Consider the following 19,451-nt stretch of genomic DNA (forward strand, 5'->3'; position numbering starts at 1 on the left):
CAGGTCCCCAAGTATTTTACAGTCAAGTTATGTGTTATAGGGTTGAACATATAGCCATATATACATATACATGTATAAACACATACACAAACACTAATTATATAGAGAATGATATACTCTAATTATTTTGACAAACACAAACACTAATTTTTGATTCTTCAGTTTCTCAGATCTTCACTTCCTTTTAATCCACATACACACAAGTATCAACCCATCTATCTTAGACTTGAACTGTGGAAGGGCAAATGCCTCCACTTCTCATCTCCAGTTTCTAGGTGGGAGAAGGTATAGCTAGTCTTCAACTTAGTCAGGTCAGAAAGCTAGTCAGGTATAAGGATGTGTAGAAGTGGAGAAGGTCTTCTTGGAAGAGCTGTTCCGGAGCAGTCTCCGGCTAAAAGCCCCATAATTTTTAAAGTAATTGCATTTGGACACACAGAATTCTAGCACAGATCCCATCAACAATGACCTGAGGTTGGTCCCAATCCTCACACAGCAATTCTGGAAAATAATACGACTTAAAATCAATTTATACATATATGGGTATTAAAACAGTATTTAAAAAATCAATCTGCATAGAGCAAGTTCACTGAAATTATGCACAATAGATAAGAAATGAGAACTTCTGGGAAAGGGGTGAGAGGGAGATAAAGAAAAGAAATGAGAATTATCTAAATGTCCTCCAAGGGATTAATAAAGATAATCTGTTTTGTATACATATTTAATCATTTTAGTAATAAGTAGGAATTCCAACATTAGCTATAACCTGTGCAAATCAGAGAAACATCATTATGCTACATGAGGTGAAGCAGCCAGAGAAAGACAAATACTATATGGCATCAGGTATATGAGGAGCCTAAAATTAGACAAAGTGGGTACCCGAAGAACAGGGAATAGAATAGGATGGTGGTACCCAATGTCTGGAAGGAAAGGAAACGAGGATAATATCAGTAAAGGGCACAGGTGCTTACTAGAAAGAGAATTAGTTCTGAGGAGTTAATGTTCAGCAGGCTGCCATAGTTAATAAAATGGTATTGTGCACTTGGAATATACTTAAATCAAAATCTTAAGCATATGCAACATACATCCAGACACAAAAGTGAACGATATTGAACATAGGAGAGGCTAGATATTAAGTATCTTGTTTGTGATCATTCTTCAATATGAGTGACCATCGAGTCACCCTGCTGGACACTTGCAATATAGTAATTATATTTTTGAAATATTCCTTAATACAAAATTTAATTAAACAAAATTTAGGACGGTAATTAAAAATGTAGAATTATATTTACCTAATTTACCTTTTAGAATTATAAACACAACTGAGTGAAATGACAATTCTAGCTTTCACAATTCCTAAAAGTAAGTAATCAAATAAGATATGCCCATAGAGTGATAATTCAGCTTCTAGGGTATTTGCCTTGTAGGCAGCCATCTGGGGTTTGATCCCTGGCATCCCAGATGGTCCCCTAAGCTCTGCTAGGATTACTTAGTGCAGAACCAGGAACAACCCTGAGCACCACTGGGCTTGATGCAAAAAGAAAAAAAAAAGAAAAGGGGCACAGATGAAGATATTAAAAAGTAAGGAAATAGACATAAAAGAATATTTTTTTTTTATTTTTTGCTTTTTGGGTCACACCCAGCGATGCCAGGGGTTACTCCTGGCTTTGCACTCAGGAATTACTCCTGGCGGTGCTTGGGGGACCATATGGGATGCCGGGGATCAAACCCGGGTCGGCCACGTTGCAAGGCAAACGCCCTACCCACTGTGCTATCGCTCCTGCCCCAAAAGAATATTTTATACTTAACAAATTTTATTACCAGAACAATGAAGACAGGTGACACAATGCCAGTGCTTCTTCTCTGCATGTATATGGGTGAGTTTTTACATTTTTTCTCCTCAATTTCTGCACTGGAGATTGAACCCAGGACCCCACAAGCTTTCAAGCACATCCATTATTGCTAAGGCACATACGTGGATCTTTGAACTTACTGTTTTTAATTTGACTATCTTTTGGGATTTGGTTCACACCTGGTGGAGCTCAGGCTTGCTCCTGGATCTGTGTTCAGAGATCACTCTTAGGGTGTGGTGCCAGGAAACAACTGGGGTCAGATGCATGCAATGTAAGTACTTAAATCCCTGTACATCTCTCTGGCACAAACATTATTCATATTATTTAATATTTTTATTTTATAAAGTAGTTCACAATATTTGATTACATTTAATATTCAACCACCAATTCACCACCATTACACCTTCGCACTACGATATTTTGGATGTTTCCATCCCAAACCCTAACCCTTGCCCCAAAGCAGAACTGAAATAATATGTTTTGTATTATATTTTATGAAAACCCACTGCAAATGCTCCAAAAAGTTTCCTAGAGGGAAGCGTGTGAAGATTGTTGAATTTGACCCAGGGGCCATTAAGCCCTTCTATAAGAGGTCACTAACATGTTTGTTGCTAAAGGTTGAGACTTGTGCGCACACACACACGTAATATACATATATCTGTAAAATAAATATGCCTCTAAGATTGGTTGCCTCCTATTTTGTACTCCATCAATGTGGTGCAGTGCTCTTGGAGTCCAGGTGGCCTGGGGTATGAAGTGTCCAGGAATAGGTCCACTCGTGAGTGAGGCTGGGCCTAAGTGTGTGGAGAGCAGCTGAAAGCTGGGGGCATTGAGGTTTCCAGCTGCCAGGGCTTGGCCCCTTAGGGCCGAAAGGGGTATCACCCAACCCCATCCGGGGTGCCCCTTGTCAAACAGGCTGGCACGAGGTCCGAAGGCACGGTTATGGTGAGATTCACGATATGCTCCCTTCTGGGAGAGAAGGACAGGGACTCAGGGTGGTGGCCCATGATGAGATTATCTGGTGCCAGTCAGAGGTGGCTTATGAGCATCACTGCTGAGTTGCCCGAGATAGGGAGATACCAAAACATTATTTTAAATCCTTTAGTTTTTGCCTAAGTGTCTTTTTAATCAAAATATTTGTGCATTACTGTACGTCTGTATCTTTACTTCCTCTTCTACTAGCAAAATTGCATAACTCAAACCTGAAGCTTTAATGATAATTATCAAGAAATAGGAAGTGGATCTAATGTGTACTGAGGCAAAAATAATATAAAAAGAATACTTTTTTTTTTTGAATAGTGTTTCCTGTGTCCATTTTTTCTTTTTTATCCCAACAGACCAATGGAACCAAACAATGAAACAGATGATGGATATTTTGTTTTGCTCGGATTCTCAGACCAGCCCCGAGTGGAGTTCATCCTTTTTGTGGTGGTTTTGGTCTCCTACCTTCTGACGATTGTTGGGAACTCAGTCATCATCCTGGTTTCCCGTCTGGATGCCAAACTCCAGACACCCATGTATTTCTTCCTCACCAATCTCTCCTTTCTTGATCTGATGTTCACGACCACCCTTGTCCCTCAGTTACTGTGGAATTTGAAGGGACCAGCCAAAACCATCACCTGGACTGGCTGCGTCATCCAACTCTATGTGTTTTTAACTATGGGTTCCACGGAATGTGTCCTCCTGACTATCATGGCATTTGATCGCTATGTAGCTGTGTGCAAACCTCTCAATTACACCACCATCATGCACCCCTCCTTCTGCAAGGCCCTAGCAGGCATGGCATGGGTAAGTGGAATAGGAAATAGTCTCATCCAAGTATCGATCACACTCCAACTTCCTCGATGTGGGCGTCATCATCTGGATCACTTCGTATGTGAAGTGCCTGCCATGGTCAAGTTGTCATGTATTGACACACATGCAAATGAGGTTCAGCTTTTTGTTGCCACACTAGTTCTCATCCTTATTCCTGTGTCATTGATACTGGTCTCCTATGGACTCATTGTACAAGCAGTGGTAAAACTTAAGTCAGCCCAAGCTTGGCGCAAGGTTCTTGGGACCTGTGGCTCTCATCTGATAGTGGTGTCCTTCTTCTTTGGGAGCAGCTCGGTCATATACATCAAACCGCAGAAGTACTATGGCTATGTGGATGGAAAGTTCCTTACACTCTTCTATGGAGTTTTTACTCCCACCCTCAACCCCCTCATATATACTCTCAGGAATAAGGATGTGAAGGGAGCTCTGAGGAGACTGTTGAGAATAGATGAAAAGTGCCTGAAATAGTATGTGAAGTGCCTGCCATGAAATTTATATGCTGGAAAGTGACTTAAGAGATATCATTTGACAATTACTCTTGCCTATAGAATATACCCATTTATTATTTTTCTGTATGTATAAAATGGTTTTGAAAAAAGCACTTATATTCACCTTGGAGGGTCATGAAACTTGTTTGTTATGAATGTTTATGTTGTGTGCATGAACAAAAGTAAGAAATTAGAAGATTAAAAGAAGAGTTTTTAAGATAATTCTCAAGAAAAAACTCTTTTACTAGCATATACAGTAAGAATACTTTATTGCTTAACTCTAGGTAGAATAATATGATGGGATAGTAACAGAGGTGAAATGGTAAAATTTTTATTATATTGAAATAAAGCAAAATAGTATCTTTGATGTTATCAGTTATACTTTATATTAAGAAACATGGGTTATATCTTTAAATACTATGAATATTCTATTTTAATGACAAAAAGTGATAAAATATATTGTACATAGAAGCAGTGAATATTTTACGTTCTGGTAGTTAAGGTGTTAAGGAATAGAGGGTCAAGTTCTGTTAAAGATTCTCAACTAAAAAAGTACAGAAGTTTTTCCAATAACTTTTCTATGATCAACTTCAATTTGTTGTCACATGATAAAAAAAACAGCTGATATTGGACAAATTGAATCATTCAAAATAAATTTTTTTAGTACAAACTTTTACATAAAATTTTTGTTTCCAAGAACTTGCTGGCAATTAGTGAGGGCTCATTGTATTGTTTGTAACTGTTTGTGACTGAACGGGAAGGAGCAGAACACTAAGTGGAAGAATTAAAATATGTATTCTTCAAACATTAGTGAAATTGTTGTTTATTGTATTATGAGAACAAAGAGTCACAGATAGCTAAATTTAAATAAAATGTGAGAGAGGAGGTAAAACTAAGAGTGAAAAACTTAGATACTTAATACAGGCAAGAAAATAAGAAAAATAGAACATCTTTGGAAGATTCTTGGAAAAATGTAAGAAAAACGTTTTTGCTGAGACTGGAGAATAGAAAGTCAAAGTGTAATCTTTGTCACTCCCAGGACTCAATTTTCTTCTTTTAGTGAAGGGTATGAGTGTACATCATTTTCTCATGATAGATCTAAAGTTCATTACTGCTTTCTTCCTCCTTTTCAATATCCAATAAAATCTGTGTTCTTTCCTTATCTCACTTCCTCCATTTCTTATTTCAGTCTCATCTTACAAGTGAATATTTGGTGGAAATGTGTCAGAAATTTATTGATTTATTTTGCTTTTTTGGTCAAACTCGACAATGCACAGGGGTTACTTCTGGATCTGCACTCAGGAATTACTCCTGCCAGTGCTCAGGGGGACCATATAGGATGCTGGGAATCGAACCCTGGTCGGCAGCATGCAGGGCAAACACCCAACCCGCTGTGCTATTGCTAAAGCCCCATGTGTCAGAAATTTAAATGCAAACTCAAGAATGTGTTTAAATTTCTTTTAGGCCCCGGGTTTGGTTCATACCCAGTGGTGCTCCAGGGCTATTCCTGGAGGCTCCCTGGCAGTGTTGGGGGCGGGGCGAGGGGGAAGACAAACCATATTTGATGCTGGAGATCTAACTGTGGTTGGCCACATGCAAGGCAAGGTTTTGTTTTTGTTTTTAACCTCCTATGCTATCTCTCCAGTTCTGCATTGTGTTTAAAATTAATTTAAAACATGGTAAGTGAGGTTCTGGTGTTTTAAGAAAAAGAAAGAAATAATCAAGTTGGTGGGAAAACTGGAATTTTATGCTTCTTTAGAATCATTTAAAGTAGAATAGAATCACCTGTGGGAAAAAGTTGATAGGGCAATTAGCTATAGCTAAAAAGGTAGAAAAATACGACAAATTGCAATATGATTAAGCCTGTTATTTTTATCAATGTGATCACATATATCCAGATGTTAAAGTGCCTCAAAAGCTGGCATGAAAAACTGCAAGATCTTTGTGGGCCTGAAGGGAAGGGCTCTTGTAAAGCAGAGAGTGTGTTTCATTGCTAAGGGCACTCGCACTCACAATTAAACTCTGACCTTCCAAGCAGACGTGCTCCCAAACTCTTCATTTCAGAACAGAGGGCGAGGAATGTGAATGAGATCAAAGGAATGAATTGAGACAGCTCTAGGGTATCGAATACTGGCGGACTTTGACTGTGGGTGTGAAAAGGTCAAACTGCATCTGAATCTCATGAATACAATATTCATGAGAAATAGACCAGTTCCTGATGTTCCATTTGCCCTCAACGGAACGAACATCTCCGAATGCAGCAGTTATGTGTACCGAGGTCGAGAACTCAACATGACAAATGACCTGGCACTGGAACTGTGCAATAAGAAGAAAGCAGCATGGAGCACCTTCTAGAGCATTGAAAAAGTGATTAAGAGGACGAAGACCCTCGGACTCAGGCACATCTTTTCAACTCCACCATTCTTCCTACACTAGCATATGCTTCAGAGACCTGGGCCCTGTGAAGACAGGAAACAGGATGCTATTTGGGTATCCCAAAGAGGAATCAAAAGGGTTATGCTTGGAGTATCATGTTTCACTGAAGTGAGAGAAGGAATCTGGAGTTCCAACCTCCATCAACGGTCAAGAATCAGGGATGCTGTCTTGTTTGCCAAGGCATCGAAAATCAGATGACGGGATACGTAATGCAATTTAGAGATGACTGCTGGACTAGAGCTGCTACCGACTGGATTCTACGGGACGTCCAAAGACTTCGTGGCTGCCCACCTACGAGATGGTCAGACTTCTTTGCCAAGACCCTGAATGAATGGTTTGAGGCTTGTCCTGTTCCTGGATTGAGCAGATGCCATTGGGCTACACTAGCAGGCAACAGGGACAAATGGAGATGTTACTGGCGCCCACACAAACAAATTGATGAACAACGGGATGACAAGTGATACAAGCAAAGTGATACAAACCTAATGATTGTGACAATTAAGTTGACTTCTTATTTTACTATTTGTGCTTTCACATTCCCAGAGTCTAGCGGAAACAGTTCTCACACAAGCTCTAAACTACAAGGAATCGAAACACTCTGCAGTAAAACTCTACTCAAATAGTCAACATCCCAAACCTACAATCTAGGTCACACGGCAGAGCAATATTCAGTGAGGGCTTGGTTGGCAAAGGGTTTTCTTTTGTTTGTTTATTATTATTATTTTTTATTAGTGAATCACCGTGAGGGTACAGTTACAGATTTACACATTTTCGTGCTTGTGTTTCCATCATACAGTGTTCGAGAACCCATCCCTTCACCATTGCCCGTGCTCCACCACCAATGAACCCAGTATCCCTCCCAGAAGGAAAGGGAGGAAACACCAATGAAAAAGCCATAGTTAAAGAAATCATTGCTGAAAAGTTCCCAGAGCTGGAGAATGCAGGATTCAAGGAGCCCAAAGGGTTCCAACTAAAGAGACACTAAAAAAAAGACTCCAAGACAGAAGTCAGAATGATAGATGCCATGGAGAGAGACACAAAACTGTGAGCAGCAAGGTCAAAGAAGGAAATCACATACAAAGGAGCACCCTTAGAATTACAGCAGACCTATCAGAGGAAACCCTCTAAGCCTGAAGACAATGGTGGGATATAGTGAAAAAACTCAATGAAATGAACGCCTTACCAAGAATACTTTATTTGGCTAAACTCTCACTCCAACTCAAAGGAATAATACACTATTTTATGGATAAACAACGTCTCAGGTCCTTCATAGACTCAAAACTAACCATAAAAGAATGACTTACTTTCTGTAAGACAAGAACCCACCCTAAAAGCACAACAAACCTTTGTAGAAAGATGGCACAAAACCCCAACGACAAGAATCTCTCTCGATGTCAATGGTCGAAATGCACCAATTAAGAGGCAGAGAGTGACTAATTGGATTCAGAAACTGAACTTAACATTCTGCTGCCTACAAGGCACACGTCTGAACAGTCAGCGCAAACACAGACTCAAAGTCAAAGGATGGGTAACAATCCTGCAAACAAACAACTCCCTCGAAAAGACTGGGGTGGCCGTACCAGTATCCAACAACATAACTTTCAGGGCTGAAAAAGATTCGAAGGAACAGCGAAGTGCTCTGCTATCTATAGACAGTGGAGGAACCGCATGTGGGCAACTCTTAACCTCACTCTCTGGTGAAATCCTGACACCACCTCTCTTCAGCCAGGTGCTTTGTGGCTTGCAATGGCGTATTTCCAGGTAGACAACATTTTCTTTGGCTTCTGCTCCTGTCACAGGCCTCCAGCTGTTGGTGCTTCCTCCAGGTAAGCCCAGTCCTTTGCTACATTCTTGGCTCTGACCCTGCGATGGTTGTTCATTCTGGTCTTTCTACTCCAACTTAAATTCAACTGAGAATATCTTTCCCATCATTTTTGTAACCAATCAATGCATTATAATCTCCTTATTTAAATAACCGAGAGTCCAAAATAATTTGTATCCTTTATTACCCTTTTGTTAAAATTAAGCGACCATATTTGGCAAAGTTATTCATACAAGAGTGTCAGTGTTCCAGCACCAGTCTCACCACCAGTGTCAGTTTCTTTCCTCTGTTGCCCCTATATTTCTTCCCACTCACCTTACCCCCCAACATCTGCCATCTTGATAGGCACATTTTAAGCTTAGTTGTTGTAGTTTGGATCCCATGCTTTAAGTGTTGTTGAGCCTGTAGTTGGGGTATATGGTTATGCCACTCCTCTCCACCATCGATGTACCCAGGAACCTCGAGCCCTGTCCCTTATTACTTCCCATCCAGTTATTCTTACTCTTGATTTTGTATTCTTTCTATTAACTGCTAGTGAAAAATTTTAATTGATTCTAGTGTTCTGTTGATAAAAACTACTTAATTTTTTAAAAAAGTGAACAAACATTTTGTGTTTAATTGGTCTGTGTGTCTATATTATTACGGTACAAAATCTTAGCTAACTAAATCCAACATTGTGTTAAAAGAATCACACACCATGATCAAATGAGAATCATCATAGGGAGGCAAGGATGGTTCAATATACATAAATCAACCAATGTAGTTTATAATATAAACAAAAGTAAGTATGAAATAATATGAATGATATTAATTGACTCCTAAAGCTTTTCACAAGAAAACTAAGCATCCATGCATGATAAAACTTCCATAAAAATATAGGGATATAAGGAATATACTTCAAGATAGTAAAGACTATTTGCAATAATTCCATAGCCAGCATCATAATGAACAGCAAAAAAGAACTCTAAAATCCTTTCCTTTCATATCAGGTGCAAGGCAAAGTGATCCACTTTCTCTACTCTTATTTGATATAGTTTTTGAATTCCTTGCTACAATAACTAGGCAAGAAGAAGAAATAAAAGAGTTATGAGGTGGAGAAGAAAGTTACTCTCTCACTGTTTGCAAATGACTTGATAATATATGCAGAAGACCACAATGACTGTAATTTTAAAAGTTTAGTAACAATAAACAAATACAACAAAGTAGATCACAAAATTAAATTAGTAAAAAATATTAGTTGCATTTCCCTATACATATAAAGTGGAAGAGAGAAATAAGGAAAGCGATTCCATTAAAAATAGTTCAAAATGTCAAACAAACTATGAATCAGTTTAATAAAGGAAAAAAACATATACTAAAAATTGCAAGCTACAATTGAACGGTATATTAGAGGATACCAGGAAGTGTAAAAATATTTCAAGTGCATAGATTGGAAGACTTGATAAAGTCAAAGTGACCACCCTATGCCAAAAGTATAGATTCATTGTAATTCTCATCAAAATTCTTATGACACACTTGCCGCCCACAAACGGCTTTATGGCTCCTGAATGGCCATGATCCTAGAGGCACACAGACCAATATCGGAACCCAGCGGCTTTTGGCAAAAATGCATCTGGACTGAGCATTAAACTATGGTGCCGTGCCACCCTGGGTGGGGAAAGGTGTTTGTCCCTTTCGCCTTCTTGGTATCTACCCCCAAGAACAAAACATTTGTTCAAGATGATATATGATATACATTACTATGTTTGTTGCAGTCATTATTTCAATAGCCAGGTTATGGATGCAACCCAACCATACAATAATGGATGCATGGATAATGAAGTTGTGGTATGTAATACTAAACAGCCACAAGGAAGGATGAAATCATGCAATTTGCTTCCACTTGGATGGAACTGGAATATATCATGTTGAGTGAAGTAAGTCAGAAGGATAAGAACAAACAGATGTTTTTACTAATTTATGGTCTATAGAATGCCATGTCAAGGGAATAGAAGATAGAAAAGATGGGTAAACTGTTGGCCCTAGATTACGAAATCAAAAACACTAGCGAAGGAGAGATAAGGGGGTGGTGGTGCAAGATGAGGCGGTCTGGAGGAAATATCGGGACAAAAGGAGTGTTGAACCTCTCTGGAGTGTAGAATAGTGCATGTATATATCTGAGCCACTACAACCAACACTACAGTTAAACTTAAGAATGTGCCTGTCGGAGCCGGAGCGATAGCACAGCGGGTAGGGCGTTTGCCTTGCACGCGGCCGACCGGGGTTCGATCCCCGGCATCCCATATGGTCCCCCAAGCACCGCCAGGAGTAATTCCTGAGTGCAAAGCCAGAAGTAACCCCTGAGCAGCGCTGGGTGTGACCCAAAAAGCAAAAAAAAAAAAAAAAAGAATGTGCCTGTCAAGGAGATAGGGTGAGGGGGTGTCCCGTCCCGCGGGACTTGGTCAACGTGGGTACCCGGGAGAGGGTGCGAGAGTGAAAAGGAGACAGACACAAGAAGAAAGAGATAGACACAGACTGACACAAGAATGGGAGACAGATCCAACTTTATTTCTCCTAAGCTAGTCTTTTATAATTGATTATATGAGGAAGTGGGCAGAATGCGATAATAGCAAAGAATGCAAACGTCTAAGGAAACTGCATGTGGGCCCTGATGGCGGTTTCTCTGGGCATTGTTCTAAAACCTTTCCCAAGAAGCGGTTGTTCCTTAGTTACAGGTCGGTTTGTACTGACATGTTGGTTCCCAGGCATTGGTTTCTGGCCATTCCCAGGCATTGGTTCCTGGCAAGGGGGTGGGAGGGAAACTGGGGTCATGGGTGGAGGAATGTGGACACTGGTGGTGGGACTGGTGTTGGACCACTGTATGCCTGAAACCCTCTTGTCAGCAACTTTTGAAGTCACAGTGCCTAAATTAAAGACAACAGCATAAAACTGGATAAAAGAAAACAGACAAGGACAACATGTCAATAAATTTGATAACCAATAATATTTAGCTCCCCCAAAGTAGAGAGAGAGTATGGGGGAGTTGCCTGCCATGAAGGCAGTGGGAGGGTTAGAAAGGGGAGAATACTGGGGACATTGGTGGTGGAGAATGTGCACTGGTGGAGGGATGGGTGTTTGATCACTGCATGATTGAAACTCAAACATGAAAGTTTGTAACTGTACCTTATGGTGATTCAATAATAAAAAATTAAAAAATATATACACAGGTAGGGCGTTTGCCTTGCATGCATCCCTGTCGAAGAGCCTGGCAAGCTACCAAGACTATCCTGCCCGCATGGCAGAGCCTGGCAAGCTACCCGTGGTGCATTTGATATGCCGAAAACAGTAACAACAAGTCTCACAATGGAGACTGGTGCCAGCTTGAGCAAATCAATAAACAATGGGACAACAGTGCTACAGTGCTACAGCGCTACAGCTCCTTCAAATAAATTTTATACATACATTAATAAACCATAATTCAGGCACATAAGTGGAAAAAAATTATGTCCCTGAAATTAAAAACTATTCAAGTTTATTAAAGGTTTTTTTTTACACCTATGATTCAACCCAGATCTCACACATGAAAGTGAAGTGCTCTATTGATGAACCACATCTTCAGCTCTATGCTTATCAATGAACATATCAAATTACAAAATAAATTTATCTCATTTATATGATTATGTAGATAATTGAATTCTTTATTTTTGTAAGTAGTATTGAGCTCCACCCGGTTCTTGGGATTTATTCCTGGCTCTGTGCTCAGGTATAACTCCTTGCAGTGCTCAGGGGACTATATGCAGTGCTGGAGATGTAACCAGGGCAGATCCTGTGCCAGGCAAGCACCTTAATCCCTGTATTAGCTCTCTGGCTCTGATTCCTTATTGGCCACGTAATTTCTAATAGCAAAGATATTGTTTCTCTGTAGCTATCTTTTTTTCCTTCACTTTCTACAAAGAATATACTAATATATCCACTGGACAGTGTAATGAGTTGAGGGAATTTATCTCTGATAGTGTCTGTCAAGACAAAGCAAAGTTCCCTTGAGAACTGCGTTCCTTTAAGCTTCACCCCTGGGAAAATTTTACTCTGGACACTCTCCAACTCCACGTTAATGAGCAACTTGGAGATACAGGTCCCCAGGGTTTTGAGAGAATCTACATTCTATGTCTTTAATTTTCTCTAATGTAATTTTATCCTGGGATTATTGGTTAAGAAATATTTACTTTCACCCAGTTTGTAAGCATTGACCAGAGATATTCACTTCAGGAGGAAATTCTAACATGTTAAAGTCATGCCAGCAGCCTTCTTTTCTGCATGATTGTGAAAATAAAAGACTGAAGGGGGTGACCTAGAGGAGTAAGTAAGCTTTCAGTTCTCACATCTCTCTCTCTCTCTCTCTCTCTCTCTCTCTCTCTCTCTCTCTCTCTCTCTCTCTCTGGTTTTGTCTCCACTTGCATCACCAACTCAACTTCTTGAACAATTTACTTAGCCTCACCTATACATTCTGAGGTCTGACCTCAGTGCAGCTTCACCAAATGTAACTGCTGCTCATATCACAAGAGTAATCAGAGAAGTGTCTGGGGAAAGAGCAGTTGAACGTCCGTCGAAGAAAAACCATCTTTTATCTAACCCATGTCTCCCTTTTTTCCCAATAGCTCAATATAGCTTTTGTTTATATTTCAGGGTTTGGAAAGATAAATTTTACAATCATGTTTTTGGGTGGAATATGTGGGCACATATATAAAAACACATACACAAACAGTAATCTTTGATTCTTCAATTTCTCAGATTTTCACGTCCTTTGAATCCACATACACACAAGTATCAACCCATCTATCTTAGGCCTGAACCGTGAAAGGGCAAGTGCCTCCAACTTTTCATCTCCAGTTTCTAGATGGGAGAAAGTATAGCTAGTCTTCAACTTAGTCAGGTCACAAAGCTAGTCAGATATAAGGAAGTGGAGAAGTGGAGAAGGTCTTCTTGGAAGAGTTCCTTGTAACTGCTTAAAAGATTTTAGAATGCTGTAATAGAAAAATATAAAAATAATTAGATTTTATTTTATTAGTGATTCTGATACATAGTCCAGTCCTAAGCCCTCTCTCAATGTTATGTTCTTTTTGAAAATATGAAAATTTGTTTCTAGGATCTTTCCTAAATCTAGAATTGCATTAAATTTAGTAATCTTGAAATTTGATGGAAAATTTGAGAATTAGTAATTCCTAAATTTATCTAGTTTGAGAAATGTGAATTCATATTTAGAAAGATATTACTTCTAAACAAATTTAATTTCCCCCTCACTTTATTGAAACACTGTGATTTATAAAGTTGTCCATGATAACTTTTTGCAGGATTCAATATTCCAACCTCAATCCCTCCACCATTGTCTCCGTTTTCCCAAGCACCCCGCAAACCTGCCCCTGCAGCAAGTCAACACTAATTCATTTTTTATTCCTTTAGACAAATTCAACTTTCAGCTGGGTTCAGATTTTCAAAAGTGTGAAAATTACGTTACTTTCTAGAGATAATGGGAATAATGTGCTATCATTTGATCTGATTATTTTTGGTTTTATTGTGTTCTCTATCTCTGTCTCTCTTCTTTCTCTTTCTCTCTCTTGTTTTAGGGTCATCCTAGTGGTGCTCAGGGCTTACTCATAGCTCTGAGCTCAGGTCTTGCTTCTGGAGGGCTTGGGGACCAGGTGTGATGCTGGGATGGATTTGGGTCAGGTGTGTCCAAGGCAAGCGCCCTGCACACTTTATTCTTTCTCCATTCCCATCAATTTATTGTTTTTTTAAAACAATTGAAATATATATTTTAAGGATAAAAGCTAAGTCACGTAGACTTGGAAAAATTAGTATTTCCTGTTAAGTGGCATTAGGAATATATGGCATATCGGAACTTCTATAGTATAATTTTTGGCATTCTGATTAGAATTTATTACTAGTTACATAAATGTATTTATTTTAGAATTTAAAAATTTTAAAAAAGCTTTACTAAAGCAACATAATTTTTAAAGTTACTGCGTTTGGACACGCAGCATTCCGGCACAGATCCCAGCACCAGTGCCCTCAGGGTTGGTCCCAATCCTCACACTGACTCCTTGGCAGACACAGTGTAAAATTTGGGGTTTGGATCTCCTGTTTCCAGTGTTGTTGGTTCTGTGGTTTAGATATACAGCTATTCAAATTTAAACCTTTAGCTTTAGATTGAAAAATTTAGGAATCCTTACATATTTTGGGAGGAAATATAAAATGGTACAGCAATTCTGGAAAATAGTATGACTTAAAAGTTAATTTATTCATATATGAATATCGAAATCAGTATCTCAAAAATCTATCTGTATAGACCAAGTTCATTGAAATCATGCACAATAGATAAAAAATTAGAACATCTGCGAAGAAGGTGTGAGGGGGCTGAAGAAAAGAAATGAGAATTATCAAAATGTCCTCCAAGAGATTAATTAAGATAATCTGTTTTATACTGGAGCTGTAACACATGGGTAGGGCATTTGCCTTTCATGCAGCCAAAGGTTTGATTCCTCCGTCCCTCTTAGAGAACCTGGCAAGCTACCGAGAGTATTCTGCCCACACAGCAGAATCTAGCAAGCTACCAGTGGCACATTCGGTATGCCAAAAACTGTAACAAGAAGTCTCACAATAGAGACGTTACTGGTGCCTGCTTGAGCATATTGATGAGCAATTTGGGGATGACAGTGCTACAGTGCTAGTCTGTTTTATATACAAATATCAATTATTTTAGTAATCAGAAGGAATTCTAACATTAGGTTCAACCTGTACAAGTCAGAGATATGTCATTAAGCTACATGAAATGAAGCAGTCAGAGAAAGACAAATACTATATTGTAGGATAACATAGCCTCAAGTAGTTTAGGTTTGTTGGGTTACTCCCGTTACAGTGCTCCTATTCCTCTTTGCTTATTTGTAGCTTCTTTCTTAGTGTCCTGTTGAGTTGTAAATACTGTTTTTCTCTTCTCCTTGAGTCCTTTGCATAGTTTATTCAGAGCAAGTCCTTTTTGTATGGACACAGGAAGACTTAACAAATATTATGCTTTTGTAACCTGGAGTCATTTGACTCTACATGATATTTTCCTCCGAGGCATCTGTTCTCTTGACCTAAGCCTCAGCTGCCCTTACTTCCCAGCATCCCCAAAGCACGGTCCCGACGAGGGACAAGATGGACCCAGGGCAAGCGGTGAGTTGTGTGCTACCCTGGCATCGAGATGGGCCTGGCCAAAGTGCCTAATGCTTAACTATAAGTTAAGAGCTTGATCATGGACAAATGTTGTCATGATCCAAACAGTGATAACTAGATTTGGACCCTGCTAGGCTGAGGAATGATTAATCTGACCTGAGTGCTGTGGTCTGAGCTTGTGGCAAGATGTTGCCAGGAGAGCTGCCTTGCAAACCTCAATGTATCTCTTGCTATGTCCATACAAAAATAACTAGTATTAAGATGTTAATGAGTGTTTGGAATGGGGAGAGGAGAAAAAACCCTTAAGAGGTATTTTGCCTACTGGCAGTCAGGAAGGGCTTTGGAATGCCCCTAGGTTGTGTTCCCTTTAAACCTGACAGCCCTCTGGAAGGGCTTTATTATGTTGATTTTGCTACCTGGTGGTGTGTAACCTAGGGGCAAGGGGGAAAGAGGAAAAAGGGAGGAGAGATGGAGAGAGGTGGCAATTGATCCATAGAGAGGATGGAGCTGGGAGTGTGGGAGATGAGAAAGATGGAAGATTGAATAAACGGTAACTAATCAGCAACCAGCTTGGTCCTCATTCTTCCCTCGCCGGTCCTTGGCCACCGGCCATCCCGACCCAGTCCACACACTGCGGTTCCAGAGCACCGAATGCGGGTGGTGAGACAGAGCGGCCTGGAGAGCCCGAGAGTGCACTCGCCCCTCGGCGAGCTTTAGTTTTTTACACTATATGGTGTCAGATATATGAGGAACCTAAAACAAGACAAAGCTAATACTTTAAGAACATAGAATAGAACAGGATGGTGGTATCCAATGTCTGGAGGAAAAGGAAGTGAGGATGATGTTTAAAGGATACAGCTGTTTACAGGAAAAACATAAGTTCTGAGGAGTTAATGTTCAGCAGGCTGGCCATAGTTAATAAAATTGTATTGTGCACTTGGAATGTACTTAAATCAAAATCTTAAGCATATGCAACACACTCCCAGACACAAAAGTGAACGATATTGAACATATTAAATGCTAGATGTTAATTTTCTTGTTTGTGATCATTCTTCAATATGAGTGACTATTGAATATCCTGGTGGATACTTTCAATATAACAATTACATTTGTGAATTATTCCTCAACACATTAATTAAATAAAATTTAGGACAGTAAATAAAAATCTAGAATTATATTGACCTTATTTACCTTTTTGAATTATAAACACAGCTAAATGAAATGACAATTTTAGTTTTCACAATTCATAAAAGTAAATAATCGAATAGGATATGCCCCTAAGGGTGATTGTACAGCTTGTAGGGTGTTTGCCTTACAGGCAGCCATCCGGGGTTTGATCCCTGGCATCCCAGATGGTCCCCTGAGCTCTGCTAGGATTCCTTAGTGCAGAACCAGGAGCAACCCTGAGCACCACTGGGAGTGATGCAAAAAAAAAAAAAGAGGCACAGATTAGAATATTAAAAAAGGCAAAGGAATGGACGAGAAAGAATATCTTATACTTAATAAATTTTATTACCCAGAACAATGTAGATAGGTGGCAAAATGCCAGTGCTTCACCTACACTTGTGCATAGGTGAGTTTTTACATTTTTACCCCCAATTTTTATTTTTTATCGAACCACCCTGAGATACAGTTACAAAACTTTTATGTTTGAGATTCAGCCATACAATGATCGAACACCCATCACTTCACCAGTGCAAACTTTGCACCACCAGTGTTCCCATTATCCCACCCTCTCCACCCCAGTCCTTACTCTGCCTCTATGGCAGACAATTGATCAGAAATTCTCTCTCTCTCTCTCTCTCTCTCTCTCTCTCTCTCTCTCTCTCTCTCTTTGGGCATTAAATTTTGCTCGAATTTTCCCACCACCATTCAAGCCTGTGTTCCAGGGGGCAGACGCTAGATCATTTATTTTCCATTGCTTATTTTGTATATCACGAGAGGTGTGCGCTTCTGAAAGTCTAAGATTATAAATGATTGGGTTCCAGAGACTTATCTGTAGGGAGCTATTCCAATTTGAGATTCAATTGGGAGTTTCTGGGCCAGGGCCATTGTTATGCCAAGACAGCGCCCAGGGGTCAGGTTGTGGGTGTGACTTCCGGCATCAGGAGCAGACAGGAAGCCGGGGTGAGTCTGCCTGTTCCACTGCCGCCATGCGGTTAGGAGATAATCCTGAAAGCCACCTACTGGGGTCTTGCTTGTATAATCTCATGGTCACTGGGATTCCATCTGGAGAAGGCGGGGAGACTGCACCTGTTACATCTGGGTGCCCGGTTTGGGACTGGTCGCTGATGTGTGCCTTCCCCCAATTTCTGCACTGGGGATTGAACCCAGGACCGCACAACTTTTCAAGCACATACTTTATTGCTAAGGCACATACATAGATCTTTGAACTTATTATTTTTACTTTGATCTTTTTTGGGGGGGATTTGGTCCACACCTGGTGGTGCTCAGGATGTGCTCCTGGCTCCGTTCAGAGATCACTCTTGGGAGACCATCTGAGGTATGGTGCCAGGAAACAACTGGGGTCAGATGCACGCAAGGCAAGCACCTTAATCCTTTAATCCTGCCTGCACAACAGAGCTTGGCAAGCTACCCATGACATATTCGATATGCCAAAAACAGTAACAAGTCTCTTTGGTCAAACATTAATATTATTTTAAAAAATTTATAAAGTAGTTCACAATATTTTATTACATTTAATATTCAAACACCAATCCACCACCATTACACCTTCGCACCACCATATTTTGGATGTTTCCATCCCAAACCCCAACTCCTGAACAAAGCAGAATGAAAATGATGTATTTTGTATTGTTTGTTGTGAAAAGCCACTGAAAATGCCCCCAAAAAGTTTCCTTAGATGGAAGAGCGTGAAGATAGCTGTATTTCGCCCAGGGGCCATTAAACCCTTTTACGAGAGATCACTATCATGTTAATAAAGGTTGAGCTTGTGTGGGCCCGGCAAGCTACCAAGAGTATCCCGCCCGAACAGCAGAGCCTGGCAAGCTCCCTGTGGCGTATTGGATATGCCAAAAACAGAAACAACAAGTTTCACAATAGAGACGTACTGGTGCCTGCTTGAGCAAATCGATAAACAATGGGACAACAGTGCTACAGTGCTATATGTAATATATATTATATGATAATTATAATATGAAATATATCTAAAAAACCCCTGTAAAATTAGCTGCCTCCTACTTTGAACCCCATCAAATATGGTGTGGTACACTTGGAGCACGGGTGGTGTGTTGTGTGACGTGTCCAGGAATAGGTTCTCTTGTGAGTGAGGCTCTGCTAGAGCCTGTGGAGAGTGGCCTTGAGCTCGGTGGCAGAAGAGTTCTAGAGGCTTTAGGCTGTGGATCCCTTGGGGCAGGGAGGCCTCTCACCTGCCACCCATCTGGGGTGACTGAGTGAAACAGCCTGGTGCTAGGTCCAGCGACATGATTATGGCGAGTGTCATGTTCTGCTCCCTTCCGGGAGAGAAGGACATGCAACTCTGGATGACAGCAGATGATGAGATTATCTGGCGCCAGCCCCAGAGTTGGTTCATGGGCATGACTGCTGAGTTGCCAGAGACAAGGGGATACCCAAACATTATTTTAAACCTTTTAATTTTTACCTATTTTTTATAATCAAAGCACTTGTGCATTAGTGCACATCTGTTTCTTCCTTTACTTCCTCTTCTACTAGAAAAATTGCATAATTCAAACCTGAAGATTTAATGATAATTATAAAGAAAAGAGAAATGGATCTAATGTGTATAGAGACAAAAATGATAATAAAAAGAATACCTTTTTTTTTTTATAAAGTTCACTGTGTCCATTTTTTCTTTTTTATCCCAACAGACCA

The 19,451-nt window shown here is 40.0% G+C and overlaps 1 protein-coding gene across 1 annotated transcript; it reads left to right on the top strand.

Annotated features, from left to right (window-relative positions):
- Positions 1-3,191: 3,191 nt before the first annotated feature.
- LOC129402300 (olfactory receptor 2G3-like) lies at positions 3,192-4,133 on the top strand. Its single transcript, XM_055128272.1, has one exon. It carries the CDS (start codon positions 3,192-3,194, stop codon positions 4,131-4,133), a length of 942 nt encoding a protein of 313 aa, XP_054984247.1.
- The last annotated feature ends 15,318 nt before the right edge of the window (positions 4,134-19,451 follow it).

Source organism: Sorex araneus, chromosome 2 (genome assembly GCF_027595985.1).
Source record: "Sorex araneus isolate mSorAra2 chromosome 2, mSorAra2.pri, whole genome shotgun sequence".
Classification (NCBI taxonomy): domain Eukaryota; kingdom Metazoa; phylum Chordata; class Mammalia; order Eulipotyphla; family Soricidae; genus Sorex; species Sorex araneus.

What these genes read in the sequence shown, in the direction of transcription:
- LOC129402300 (XM_055128272.1), top strand. Translation starts at nt 3,192, where the DNA reads ATGGAACCAAACAATGAAACAGATGATGGATATTTTGTTTTGCTCGGA.